Here is a 12883-nt window from a genome sequence, read left to right as displayed (position 1 = left end):
TTTCTCTTGCTAGTGCAAAATATCTAATGTTACATTTTATGATTTGCAAAAAAAGCTGTCTATACTTTTTGAATTTGTGAGACTAGTTTATTAGGTGATTTTATTGTACATAGAGTAAAATGTTACAAGGCATGTTTTGAATGTCATAGAGCTAACAAAGGAGAAATGTTATATTCTCAGTTGGCGGGGGAGTGTTTAACTTTATTGGAATGGGAAAGCATTTGGACTACAGAGACAGTGAAATGGAGAGATTAGTAAACCAACTGTAAAAGCACAGATCAATCAAAGGAATTGCTGGGTGTCCTCTGTGTTGACAAGATGCACTGGAAAACTGCATAATGGCTCCCTCGCTTCCCTATTAAAAAGCCTTTTCTTGAATGAACCCTGTCACCCAAGCTTGAATTAAAGGGTCTGCAATTCTTGTTAGTAAAAAAAACCCATTATACATGAAATAGAGTTTTCCTTAATTCAAGCAGAAATGCTCTGTTTCTGAAAACAACCAAATCTTAAAACTGACATGCGAGGATACTCAGTAGAACAGTGTTTTTTTTCTAATATGTAAATCTTTCAAATATATAGAAATCTGATTAGAAACTCTCAACCAGTGTTTCCTCTAAACCAAGTTAGCGTGGGCCAGCTCATAGATTTTTAGCCTCCAGCTTACACGTTTTTGTCTTAGCTCAGGAAGGATGACCCCAGAGCACACTAATTTATGCAGTAGCTCACAACTGTAATGCCAGCAGTTCGCAACTTTAATGCCAGTAATAACGAAGTAGAATTTTTGCTCACAAGACTCTGCAGCTTAGAGGGAACATTGCTCTTAACTAGTTGTTCTCCTGACACATTGGTGCAGTGAGCAAGAGGTTCTAATTGGCACTTGTGCAAGTATTTGCTTCAGAGTTTGGATGCTCCAGGTGTGCAATCCATTATGCACATGGATTGTTCCTGTGCGTTGCAGCTCCTTCTTAAATGGGTTTCTGGGAATACCTCAGACTCGGTAAGCATTGGCTGGCATTGCCAAGGACATTTTTAAAGGGAATATTTTTCTGTTTTTTGTTTTTTTTTAAAAAGGAAAAAAGAGTTCTTTGTGGTACAGCAGTGTTAAAAATCTCAATAGAAAATCTACTCCTTGTCCCCAGCAAGTCATCATTGTAGAAGCAAGTGATAGATGGGCAGCATTCGCCCTGGAAGTATAAGAGCATTTATATGGGTTGTTAAAGTCACATTTTTTACAGATAGTTAGAAAACTGCCTCCATCTTTGCAGGCATCTGATCTGGCCGTGCTAAGCCATGCTTTCGTAACCTCAGGGCTAGATTACTGTACTGTGCTCTACATAGAATGGCTCTTGAAACCAGTCAGAAAACTTCACCTAGTGTAAAGTGCAACAGCTCATCTGTTATCTGGAGCCAGCTGATAGGATCACATACTCTGCTTCAGAGGTCCCTGTTAGCCGCCCTGAGCCTGCTCCGGCGGGGAGGGCGGGATACAAATAAAATTTTGTTGTTGTTGTTGTAATTTCCATGTCAAGATGTTGCTGCTCACTGTTAATAATCTTCATGACCTGTGGCTCACAAACTGGAAGGACTCCCTCTCCCTGCATGTTCTCATGTGGCAGCTCCAATAATTCCAGAAAGGGCTGTTATCAGTTCCCCTTCCATTGTCTACTCCAAGGCATGTTCTGACACAGTTCAGACTCAAACCTTTTCAATGGTTGCCCCATGTCTCTGGAGCAGCCTCCCAGAAAAGCTCAAGGGGGTTCCTGCCATCCTGGCTGTCTGTTTTAGCTGCAAAACAGAGGTGATGCGGAGAGTTTGGGGGGCAGTCTGAGCCTGGACAAGGAGTGAGTACCTTTCATTTCATTTTATTCGATTTATATCCCGCCCCCCACCTTGTTGGGGGGCATGTTTTTTTAATGTGTTGTTTTTGATAGTTTTTTTTAAATTGTATAGGCTGAAAGAAAAGCAAAGTTGGATTGATGCCTGCCCTTTCCCCCTGTAGGTAGCAACATGAAATAGCATTATATGAATGCTGTTTCTCACAATAATCAGTGTGAATGATTTGCCATTTGATCAGCATTCCCACCCAATTCTTTTTCAGGTGGCCACAATGATTGAGTCGGCATGGAAAATGCCACTGGACTGTTCAGGGAGCTAGTCTTTTAATTGGCCAGTGGACAACCCACATTGTTCATGAGGCTTGTCATTGGGTCCAATAATGGAATCTTGGACCTCCAGGGTCATCTAGTCCAACCCCCTGCACACCACAGGAACTTCATAAATCCCTCCCTGTTCTGCTAGCAGAGGCACTTAATTCCAGTGGAAAGCTCCTATTTCTTGAGAAGAGTGTCTATGTAAGCAGAAGGAACCTGTGGGGTCCAACACTTTGTATCTGTGTAGGGACTTTTTATTCTTTTTGCTGTATATTAGGTGTGCTGTATACCGGTATATATTTCAGTAATATTGATTGTACCGGTATATATGTACCGGTATATATTTCAGTCATATTGATTGATACTCAAAAGGTCAGAAAACCTAATAGAAAGACACTGTCCCAACTTCCCAGGAGCCATATAAGGACATAAAATGGGAAATTTGGCTCTTTTTTGATATAAAATTTATTCTGTATGTGATGTTAGATAGCTCATGTCAGATTCACATGTTTCTCTTCTGGCATATTTTCCCTCTATTTTTATGGTGGTTTGACAGCGTTATCTATGCTGCATTGTCATGTAGATTAAACTCTGAACCTATAGTTATAGAAATATGGACAGTTTCATTAAGGGTATTGTCAGCCTCTGCAACAATTCCTATATCAGCCAGGCAAGAGATGCAAAAAGAAGTGGCATGAAATACTAAGCTTATTTTCTGTCAGCTCAAACTGGCACCTTATAGTCAATTTAGAAATAGATTGTGTTCTCCATATGAGATGATATGTGGTGATCTTTTGACATGCTGTGTGGCTCTGTAACCTTCATGCTCTGCAAGAAATGCCACAGGGTATCTTTAACCTGAACCCTCCGCAGACCAATTATATTTCTGAGAGCATTTGATGGAACTGAATCAGGAATGCCCTTTCTCCTCATCCTGTCTCTGACTTCTATTCTTTTAGTTTTTCTCCCTTTTTTCCGGATTACATGCTTGCTTCTCAGCTACCTACTACTCGTTACCATTCTCATACCATACCTTCCATTCTTCCTCCAGTCCAGAACAGATTGGTCAAAATAAACATGTGTACTTATCATAGTTTGAATTTCTCTGATACAGAATTGTTGGATGCCGACTGCAGACACCTCTGGTACTTCTTGTTCTTTCATTGTTCAAGGGCTTCTACATACCTGTTGTCATTATCTCTTTTAATAACTTTGAACTGAGCAACCTTCTCAGTTGCAACAATAAAGAGCCTTGTGGCCACTTGAAAACTAGTACCTTCATTGTGGCATAAACACCTGTAAGAGTTATCAAATGCATGAAGTGTTATGCTCAGTTGAAAGATAAATGCACTTATTACAAAGTGAGGCCAGAAGATCCAGCATTCCAAGATGGTAAATTACATTACATTCGAGAATACAGATGAAAGAACCACAGTAGAAATTAATTGCAATCCAGAAGTCCCCAGGATGTTTTCACATTTTAATTGCACAAAAATCACTTAACCTGAACTGATATAGTAGTGGCTAAGATGTGAGCCAGAAAGTCCTTGGATCAAGTTTCAAATCATCTGTGAATTCAATACTGTGATGACTGCGCTCCAGGGCTCAATTTATAGCTGGTGAGCTGCTGACAGGGCTTCAGATGTAAGTGGGAGGAGTGGGGTTTTACAGTCACCCTGTAAAACCCCACTCCCTTATCTCTTTTTTTGAGAAAGTTACTACCTTGTTGGATCAGGGGAATGCTGTAAACATAGTTTATCTTGATTTCAGTAAGGCTTTTGATACGTTTCCACATACTATCCTTGTTGACAAGTTGGTAAAATGTGGTTTGGATCCTGTTACCGTTAAGTGGATCTATAACTGGATGACAGATCACACCCAAAGAGTGTTTGTGAATGGTTCCTCATCCTTTTGGAGAGGAGTGACAAGTGGAGTGCCTCAAGGATCTGTCCTGGGGCCTGCTTTGTTCAACATCTTTATAAATGATTTTGATGAAGGAATATAGGAAATGCTTATAAAATTTGCAGATGATACTAAATTGGGAGGGGCTGCAAATACAGTAGAAGACAGAAACAAGATACAGGATGATCTTGACAGGCTGGAAAAGTGGGCTGTAACTAATAATATGAATTTTAACAGGGATAAATGTAAAGTTCTGCATTTTAGGTAGGAAAAATGATCCAATGCATAGTTTTAGGATGGCTTGGTAGTATGTGTGGAAATGATTTAAGGGTCTTAGTGGACCATACACTGACCATGAGTCAACAGTGTGATGCGGTGGCTAAAAAGGCAAATGCAATTTTGGGCTATATCAACATAAGTATAGTGTCCAGCTCACGTGAAGTGATGGTATTGCTTTACTCTGCTCTGGTAAGACCTCACCTGGAGTATTGTGTTCAGTTTTGGGCACCACATTTTAAGAAGGATATGGACAAGCTAGACAGGTCCAGAGGAGGGCAAAAGAGATGGTGATGGGGATAGAGAACCAAGTCCTATGAAGAAAGGTTGAAAAAGCTGGGCATGTTTAGCCTGGGGAAGGAGGTGGCTGAAAGGTGATATGATCACCACCTTCAAGTACTTGAAGGATGGTGCAGAATTGTTTTCTGTGACCCCAGAAGGTAGGACCAGAACCAGTGGGTTGAAATTACATCCAAAGAGTTTCCAGCTCAACATTAGGAAGAACTTCCTGACAGTTAAAGTGGTTCCTCAGTGGAACAGGCTTCCTTGGGAGGTGGTGGGCTCTCCTTCCTTGGAGGTTTTTAAAAAGAGACCAGATGGCCATCTGACAGCAATGCATCCTGTGAATTTAGGGGAAAGTACTTATAAATTTCCTGTGTTGTCTGCCACTATATTTGGAGTGGCAGCTCTTAGAATTTTTTAAATTAATGTTTTGTGTTCAGACTTTTTTTTTCGCATCAGCAAAGAGCAGTCTCAATGCATTGTACCCTTTAATTTTACATAATTTTATTTGTTTAGAAATTAAAGCAAATTCATAGCAGACCCCTGGGTGATCAAAAACGGACACTGCTAAACAAAAATGCTGAAATCATGAGGTTATAAGTCAAGGATTTTGAAAACAGAATTTGTGTGGTGTGGCGTGGCTCTGGGACAAACTTTTCTGTAATTATGTAGAGCCATAAGGTCTAGAAACAAAAACAAAAAAAAATCGAGACTGCAGCATTCTAACAACGCTTCAGAAGCCAAGAAAAAAAATACATAATGGGTTCCTGCATCCGATAGATTTTATGTTTCCTAACCCTATTGACCCCTTTTCACTCCAGCTGCCTTTCTTTCAATTGCTGTGCCTCACACTCTTTCAAAATTCTTTTTACTTATGTGTCATATGACTTCGCTGTTCTTGAAATCCATTTTCAAGACACATTCATTTTGGTTTAATATTCCAGTGCTCATCACCAATCTGATGTTTTGTAATGGCATTTTCTATGGAATTAATTTTGGAAGTAAAAAAGCCTATGAATCACTGAGTGAAATAATTTCGTTTTAAGATGGGAATTATTGTGTCATAAAACGGTTTCTTTTCTATCTAGTTTTAAATGCAAAGACTTTTTGAAAGAGGTTTAAGTCGATGCTGTTGTATGTGTGTCTTTATGATGTAGAATGGTATGAGTTATATGATAACATTTAGAGCTGGACATGGATACAATGAAAGGTTTCACTGCCTGGTGGGGTTTGTGTTGGTAGAGTAACTTTATAAATATGACAGTGCATTTGACTCCAGAAACCACTGACCTTTTGTGGGGAGGGAGATTTAATGTAACTCAGAAATAGGTTCAATAATAATTCACTGAAAACTGTAATGGGGTGAATCTGGAATATGAACTCCCCTGTTTCAGAATACTTTACTCCATTGCAAGCCATGGCCAGCTTCTTCTGAATTTATATGATAATGAGCATCTGTCAGTAATCCCGGTTGCTTCCCCACCCCACAAATCCTCATTCTAGAGAAAGGGAAGAATACATTTTGGAACACACACATGGAAGCCTCAACTAGAGCATCCTCAGGTGTGTTATTTCCTGACAAAATGTCAGTGTATATATTGTATCAAAAGTAAATGCCTAGCTTCCTGGTAGATCCAGGTGGGCAGTTGTACTGGTCTGAAGCAGTAGAACAAAACAAAAGTCAAGTTGCACCTTTAAGACCAACAAAGTTTTATTCAGAATGTAAGTTTTTGTGTGGTAGAAGCACACTTCATCAGACAAAAGTATGGAATGGCAAGCAGTCCTAAATATAGAGAAAGTGGGCAGTGAGTTAGTATGCAGAGTCATTGAAATGTTTTTTTAGCAGATTAAGAGTTACAAGCTGGGGTCTGGTGTTTGTTAGTTTATGTTAATTGGGCCGAAACAACAGTATTTAAGTTGGAATAGATTGATGTCCATGTACTAAATCCTTTATGTATCCTGGGTGTGAAGTGCAATAAATGAAAGTCTGTTGTAATGTTAGCTCTGGGTTAAAATGAGGGCATAGGTTTCTCAGAGGTTTGATTTAAATGTGTAACAAGGAAGAGGAAAGGTATGTGGTGATAGGTACAGCTTGTTAGGGAAGATCTTATTTTATTTTTTATTTTATTTTAAACGTAATTCTAGTTTGCTGTTAGAAAAAAGAATACATTAACATATAGTGGAAGATGAGTTAGTATATGTAATGAGATAAACAGCCAATATTCCTGAACATGCTCTGGAAGTGTTTCCAGTTAAGATTAGGATTTTTCAGCTGCTCTGATCCCATTAGGGGACGGCAGGATATAAATATGATAAAATAAAATAAATGATAAAAAATAAAATAAGATCTTCTCTAACAAGCTGTACCTATCACCACATACCTTTCCTCTTCCTTGTCAGAGTCAAGTTTGGTTTTCCATTAAAAATGGGGAAAGTGACAGAGAAGGTTTGGAGAGGCTTTTTTCTGTGTGTAAGGATACTTTGGTAAAACTTGTAAACAGAATCTAAAAAATAGATTCTGCCCCAGAAACATATGAAGAAGAGTTGGTTTTTGTATCCCACTTTTCTCTACCCAAAGGGAGTCTTGGAGCAGCTTACAATCACATTCCCTTCCTCTTCCTACAACAGGCACCTTGTGGGGCTGAGAGAGTTCTGAGAGAACTGTGACTAGCCCAAGGTCATTCAGCAGGCTTTGTGTGGAGGAGTGGGGAACCAAACTTGTTGTCCGTATTAGAGTCCACTGTTCTTAACCACTACATCACACATGAAAATGGGCATAAAACAAACAGGTCTCCCTGGCCCTTTTCTGCCTGCATTGGGTGGATGGGAGGAAATGACACTCTTCTGCTGTTGTGAACGCTCAGGAGTCTGTTTCCTCCACACACTATTTTGAAGGTCAGTGCTGGTCACTTGTTCAATGTAAACTGAATTAGGGGTTTCCCCAACCAGCTCACTTTAACATATCAGCTAATCAGACCCTAATGCTTATTTGTCATTTTTGCAGCACTATGTACTCCAGCTATCCAGAGAGAAAAGTCCTTAGTCTTATATTCCCAATCTACAAGGCAGACAAAAATTCCACCTTTGAACACATCTGATTTGCACAGACTGAAAAACCAGTTTGTGTAGGCATGCTCTGCATTAAAATTAACTTACTTCAAATCTCGTTCGTTAAACAAAATTACGTACCTAATGAGAGCAGACAGATGCTAGCCTCCAAAAATACTGACTAATACAATTTTTCATGAAGCTGCACTTCAACCTTCCATCTCTTCTGAGTTGGTTTTCAGAGTGGATGAGCTCATTGTTACAGCCAATATCTTTTTAACCAAGTGTCCTGTTCTGAAACTTTGACTTCTGGTAATACTAGTGTTTAAGGGCTGTGTCCATATAACTGTTGACTATCTTGTATTCCTACATGCCAGCAATGCATTTTTTTTGCTTATAATGAAAATACTACACATTTCTAATTGCGTTTCATCTTGTGTTGCATCTCAAATAGGGCCTGCTTAAGAGATGCTACTCTGCCAAGGCTTCATACCTTTTCCAGCAAGACAAGTTCTATGATGTCAACTATGACACAGGAGACAAATCTATCCAGTGTAGCAGAAGAGCAGATGCCTTCAAATTCTGGATGACATGGAAAGCACTAGGAACAACTGGTCTGGAGGAGAGAGTAAATCGAGCCCTTGCTCTCACCAGGTACTGCCCTTTAACTCTGAATGTTGCAATACTGTGTCTAAAAACCATGAAATAACACCAGCTTATTATTGCACAGTTGTTATTGCACAGTTAATATTACTCTACTGAGATGCTCAGGAGAAAATAGGAAATATAAATATTTTAAATAAAGGAAGAAGAAATATTAAGCCATAGATGCGCAACGATGAAAGCATATGTGTGTGTGTGGGGGGGGGGGGCGGGGATTTCATATCTGTTCATTTTGGATCCTGTGTTTTTTCTACTGACATATCTGAAAGTTCTTTTTAAAGAATCTAGGATGAGACCATATTGCACCAGCCAGATTTGTTGTAGCCACCAGATAATTCCACATTGTTTGGAGCAGAACATTTAAGTTTCTCTTAAAAATTTTAATGAATAAAATGTGGTACTTTGCAGGTAATGTCTGAACTAACTGAGTCTCATCAAGGTGAGCAGCTAAAGCCACATGGGTGAAGAACTGATATTACTGCAATATAGGAGACAGCAGAATTTTACCAAAAGTTTCTCTTCTGCGAGCTTAAGGGTAGTTCCTTTTGTACTTGGGAACAATTTTTGACAGTCCTCCTTTCCAGTGCTATTTACCAAGTTGCTCACCATACTTTACCTAAGGATATCCCAGCTCCCAGGAACTGTTCTTTGAGGAGTCGGGGCAGGGGGGAGGTAATGGGGAAGATCCTTTCTGCTGGTGGAACTCCAGAAGTGGTCCATTGTAGTGCTTAACATTTCATTGGTGCCATTCAGTTCAGAAGTCCCCATTTAACAATTTAGCAGAATTGTTCCTATTTAGATAATGTGGCAGATGGCAATAGGTCTTTCCCCTTTCTGTCAATTAAAAGCAATAGGTTCTACCCTTTTTTGTCAGTCATCTCCTGTATTCATGTTTTGGAGTGTGTGCAGAGCAGCTAACTACCAGTCAGGGACTGTGGATGGCTAAAGGAGCCAGCTGGGAGCGGGGAGTGAAAGAGAACAATCTGTTACACTGTCAGCTCTGGTCAAATAACAGTCTGAGTCTTCAGAGAGTGAGAATGGAAGGATTCTGTCTCAGAGGCTGACTTAAGTGTAAGCAGCTAAAATAGTACATGGGTTGAGATAAGGTTTGTGCTTCCAGAGGGGTTGACTGGAAGAAATCCTGTCTTGGTAGATTTTGTAGATCTCAGAACCTCATTTTCTAGGAAATGCTGACTGAAGATTTAGAGTTTCCAGAGGGATCTCAAACTTACATTGTGAGAATCTTAGAGTGATAGCAGATGGCATTTAGGGGTGCATCGGAGATGTCCCAAATTGGGCCGGCTCAAAAAGAGCCATCCCAAATCTTCCACATGCTCCATGGCGAGGTGGCCCCATGCCGTCTGCAAGACAGCTTGGTGTGATCAACTGGTGTGTGCCTCAGAGGCTGCTCTTTTTTCTCCCTCAATGAGTCAAGCACTCTGGGTAATTTTTACCCCCCCCCCCAAAGCAGGAAACAGGTTGGGGCAGCTTGGCGGTTTCACACCGCCAAGGCACCTTGCTTGCACTTCCCCATCCAGATGCTAAAGAGGCGACTGGTGTTTGGCTCAAAAATGTTTTGGCTCTGAGGCCACTGGAGGATGGGATAAGTACAGGATGGGGCCGAGCAGTAGATGTTCAAGTTAGCAAGGATTTTTTGGGTCGGTTTCTGAAGCGTCTCTAAGTCACCCCTAACTGCCCATCTGTTATCACTCCTAAGGTGCTAGAAAAGTCAAAGATTCAGGAACAAAAGTGTGGCTGCCCTCTGCACTCCTAAATTGTCACCTGAAACCTTATAACTGTATGGCCCCAGCAAATGCTACGTGTTATACTTGTATGTGATTTCAAGCCCCTTATTGAGCAACCTTATTTCATCTAAGAAAATTAATAAAGGTTACTTTTCCCCCTGTTTACCTCAAGTAAGTTTACCTTACTGCTTTCAGATGCCACTTAGGACCTGTTTGTCAGGTGAAGGTTGGGGCAGAGATGGTATTGGTCAAACAACACAGCACATTACCTCTTTTTAAATGGTATTTAAAATGCTAACCTTCACTAAGTTAAAAAACACTTGATTTCTTTTAATCATAAGTAAAGATTACATTTCGTGAACAAGCTTGCCAAGAACGTTACTACTCTATGACAAAACTAGATCTATAGATGGTGTGTGCTGGAGAGAAACTCCAGTCAAGATGAGCTGTCTAGATGTCCCTGAGTAAATGGGTGGTCGTTGGCAGCCCATTTCATCAGTCTGTGTGTATACAGTGTTTATTACTTGATTCACCTCTCACTGAAAGAATTGTTCCTCATCAAGGTCACTCTCCCAAGTTCACATTGCTAAGAATATACAGTTTAATTATCCTGTTGGAAATCAATACATCCCTTTGATGTGTTAGGGTTTAGCTGATTTTTTTAAAAATCTAAGTTAAAGTGGCACTGTTCTAAAAAAAGAGGGGAAAAAAACCCAGAGTTGCCTTCATCTAATAATGACCAGGAGTGATATTCAGTACTCCACCTCTTTTGCTAGCTAGAACATTAGTCACCAGGACTTTGTAGCTGAGGCATCAGTTTCTCTGGGCAACAATCCAGGTACTATTTGGCTAACTGTACAGCATGTTTTCTGGTATGTTACAGTAAGGTTAACTCTGATGCTGCATGGATAATATTTCAGGGTTCCTGAATATAGCCTTGTCTTTATTCTGGAGCTAGCCTACTGACCTTATAACTTGAAAGCAAGATTCCCACCCCCAACGGCCAAGCAAAGGTTGTACTTGGGTTGCATTTTGCTTCAGCCTTTGCACATTCAACATACATCTTTCTGCTTCCTGCTTGCTAGGAATATTGCATTTTCCTATATTTGCATTAGATTAAAACCCAAGCCTTTTATTTATTTATTTGCTTTCCAAGACTTAGTATTTTATAATAGTGGCAACAGAGTGCTCAGCTGATCCCTTAGGAAATGGCATGTATGCTTCTGCACCAGCATTGCCAGAATCATATTGTTAATTTTTGCCTGACTGAAGTTCCAAGGCACTGTTTGCCTTAGTCTTTATGCCATAGCATTATCACTGTGTGTTCCTTAGAATACCCTCGGGTAAGCACCAGTATCTCTCATTTTTTCTGCCCTATCTGTAAAATGTGATTAGTAGTGACCTAGAGTGCTTCGAGGAGGAATGTATAAAGAATATTAAAGTGCTCCACACTTTAAAAGCAATAATTATATTCTACAAGAGCTGAAATGATGGTCTTTTATGATAGGGACTTATTCATTCATTCATTCATTCCAAGAACGTTGGTGCTCGTGACAATAGTTCACCATAGCAATTTTGTTGCATGGATATCTGTTGCAGAGAAAGAAGTCACACACGCAAGACTTGCTTGCAACTCTCTGTACTCGGACATAAATGCTCTCTAGTGTTCTCTTTGGCACAAATCGCTAGACAAAATTCAGTCTTGGCAAAATTTCACATAAACTTCAAGAGATGATATACATGGGCTGTTCTGTAGATGCAGACCAATGAAGGGAACCAAGTTTTATTTTGAATTTATACCCTTGTTTGTGTAAATACTTTGCCTTCCTCTCTTACTCAGGATACGTATAGGCCAGACCACAAAAGCCACAGGAAAAAAATGGAAATGTACCTATCCTGTTTGGTTCAGACTATAAAAAGATCTTCTTCTTGGAATTACGCTCAGGAAAACTATTCTGGATATTTGTAGGAAAAGCATGCAGTACACAGTGCTGACTGGCTAGTATCTGTGATCATGAAACTGTCACCACTTCCCTCCCCAAAGCAGTTTAAAGTATTTGAAAATTGTGCTTTGTTAAACTGGAAACTGATACATGATTTTTTAAAAAAAAACTAGACTGAAATGTGGCTAGACAGACAACTGAATAAACACTCAAATCACTGGTATGCACAGCTGGGATTTGCGCTGCAAAGGCAGGAAAGCTGGACTTCCCCTGTAAGGGATGAATGCCCTTCATCTCCTGGTGATTTTTTAGGCCACCTTAATTAACCGAAATCTAGGTAGCAAACTGCTGCCATGACTGACAGATCAAATAGCAATAACATAGTGGATGAGAAAGAATGCCATTTCTTTTAATAGTACACCGTTTCAAGAAATCATTGGCTGAAGTTTGTTTGATGGCACTTTCATGAATGCACTGATGAGACCTTCATCAGATAAAAAATCTCTCTCCCTTCTGACTGTTCTGTCTCCTGTCCCTTACCAAATGTGCTTTAAATAACTATAAAATACCCTTCTTCACAGACATCATGCCACTGTGACAGACATTAGCATAACTGTATTAACTGAAGCAGGGACTGAAACAGTGGGGAGACAGTGTGGCAGTTTGAGGGGTAGAATAGGATCCAGGAGACCCAAGTTCAAATTCTCACTCTGCCATGGAAGTTTGCCAGGTGGCCATGAGCAATTCACACACTCTCATCCAACTTTTTCCAATTTTTGTTGTAGAAAATATGCCTAAAAACACTCTGAATATAGATGTAGGCTTTTTTTTTAATCATCTATGTTTTTTAATCATCTAAAGTTCTTTTGGTCCA

General features: G+C 39.9%; 1 protein-coding gene across 1 annotated transcript in view; it reads left to right on the top strand.

The window, feature by feature from the left end:
• The window catches only part of GADL1 (glutamate decarboxylase like 1), a 116006-nt gene that overhangs the window by 54093 nt on the left and 49030 nt on the right, over positions 1–12883 (top strand). The window contains exon 12 of the mRNA XM_060248825.1: positions 8113–8312. Coding sequence (XP_060104808.1) covers positions 8113–8312 — 200 coding nt within the window. The remainder of the gene's footprint in view (positions 1–8112; positions 8313–12883) is intronic.

Source organism: Heteronotia binoei, chromosome 10 (assembly GCF_032191835.1).
Source record: "Heteronotia binoei isolate CCM8104 ecotype False Entrance Well chromosome 10, APGP_CSIRO_Hbin_v1, whole genome shotgun sequence".
NCBI classification, from domain to species: domain Eukaryota; kingdom Metazoa; phylum Chordata; class Lepidosauria; order Squamata; family Gekkonidae; genus Heteronotia; species Heteronotia binoei.
The sequence above is the reverse complement of the archived record's forward strand: the minus strand, read 5'-3'. Positions and strand labels throughout refer to the sequence as shown.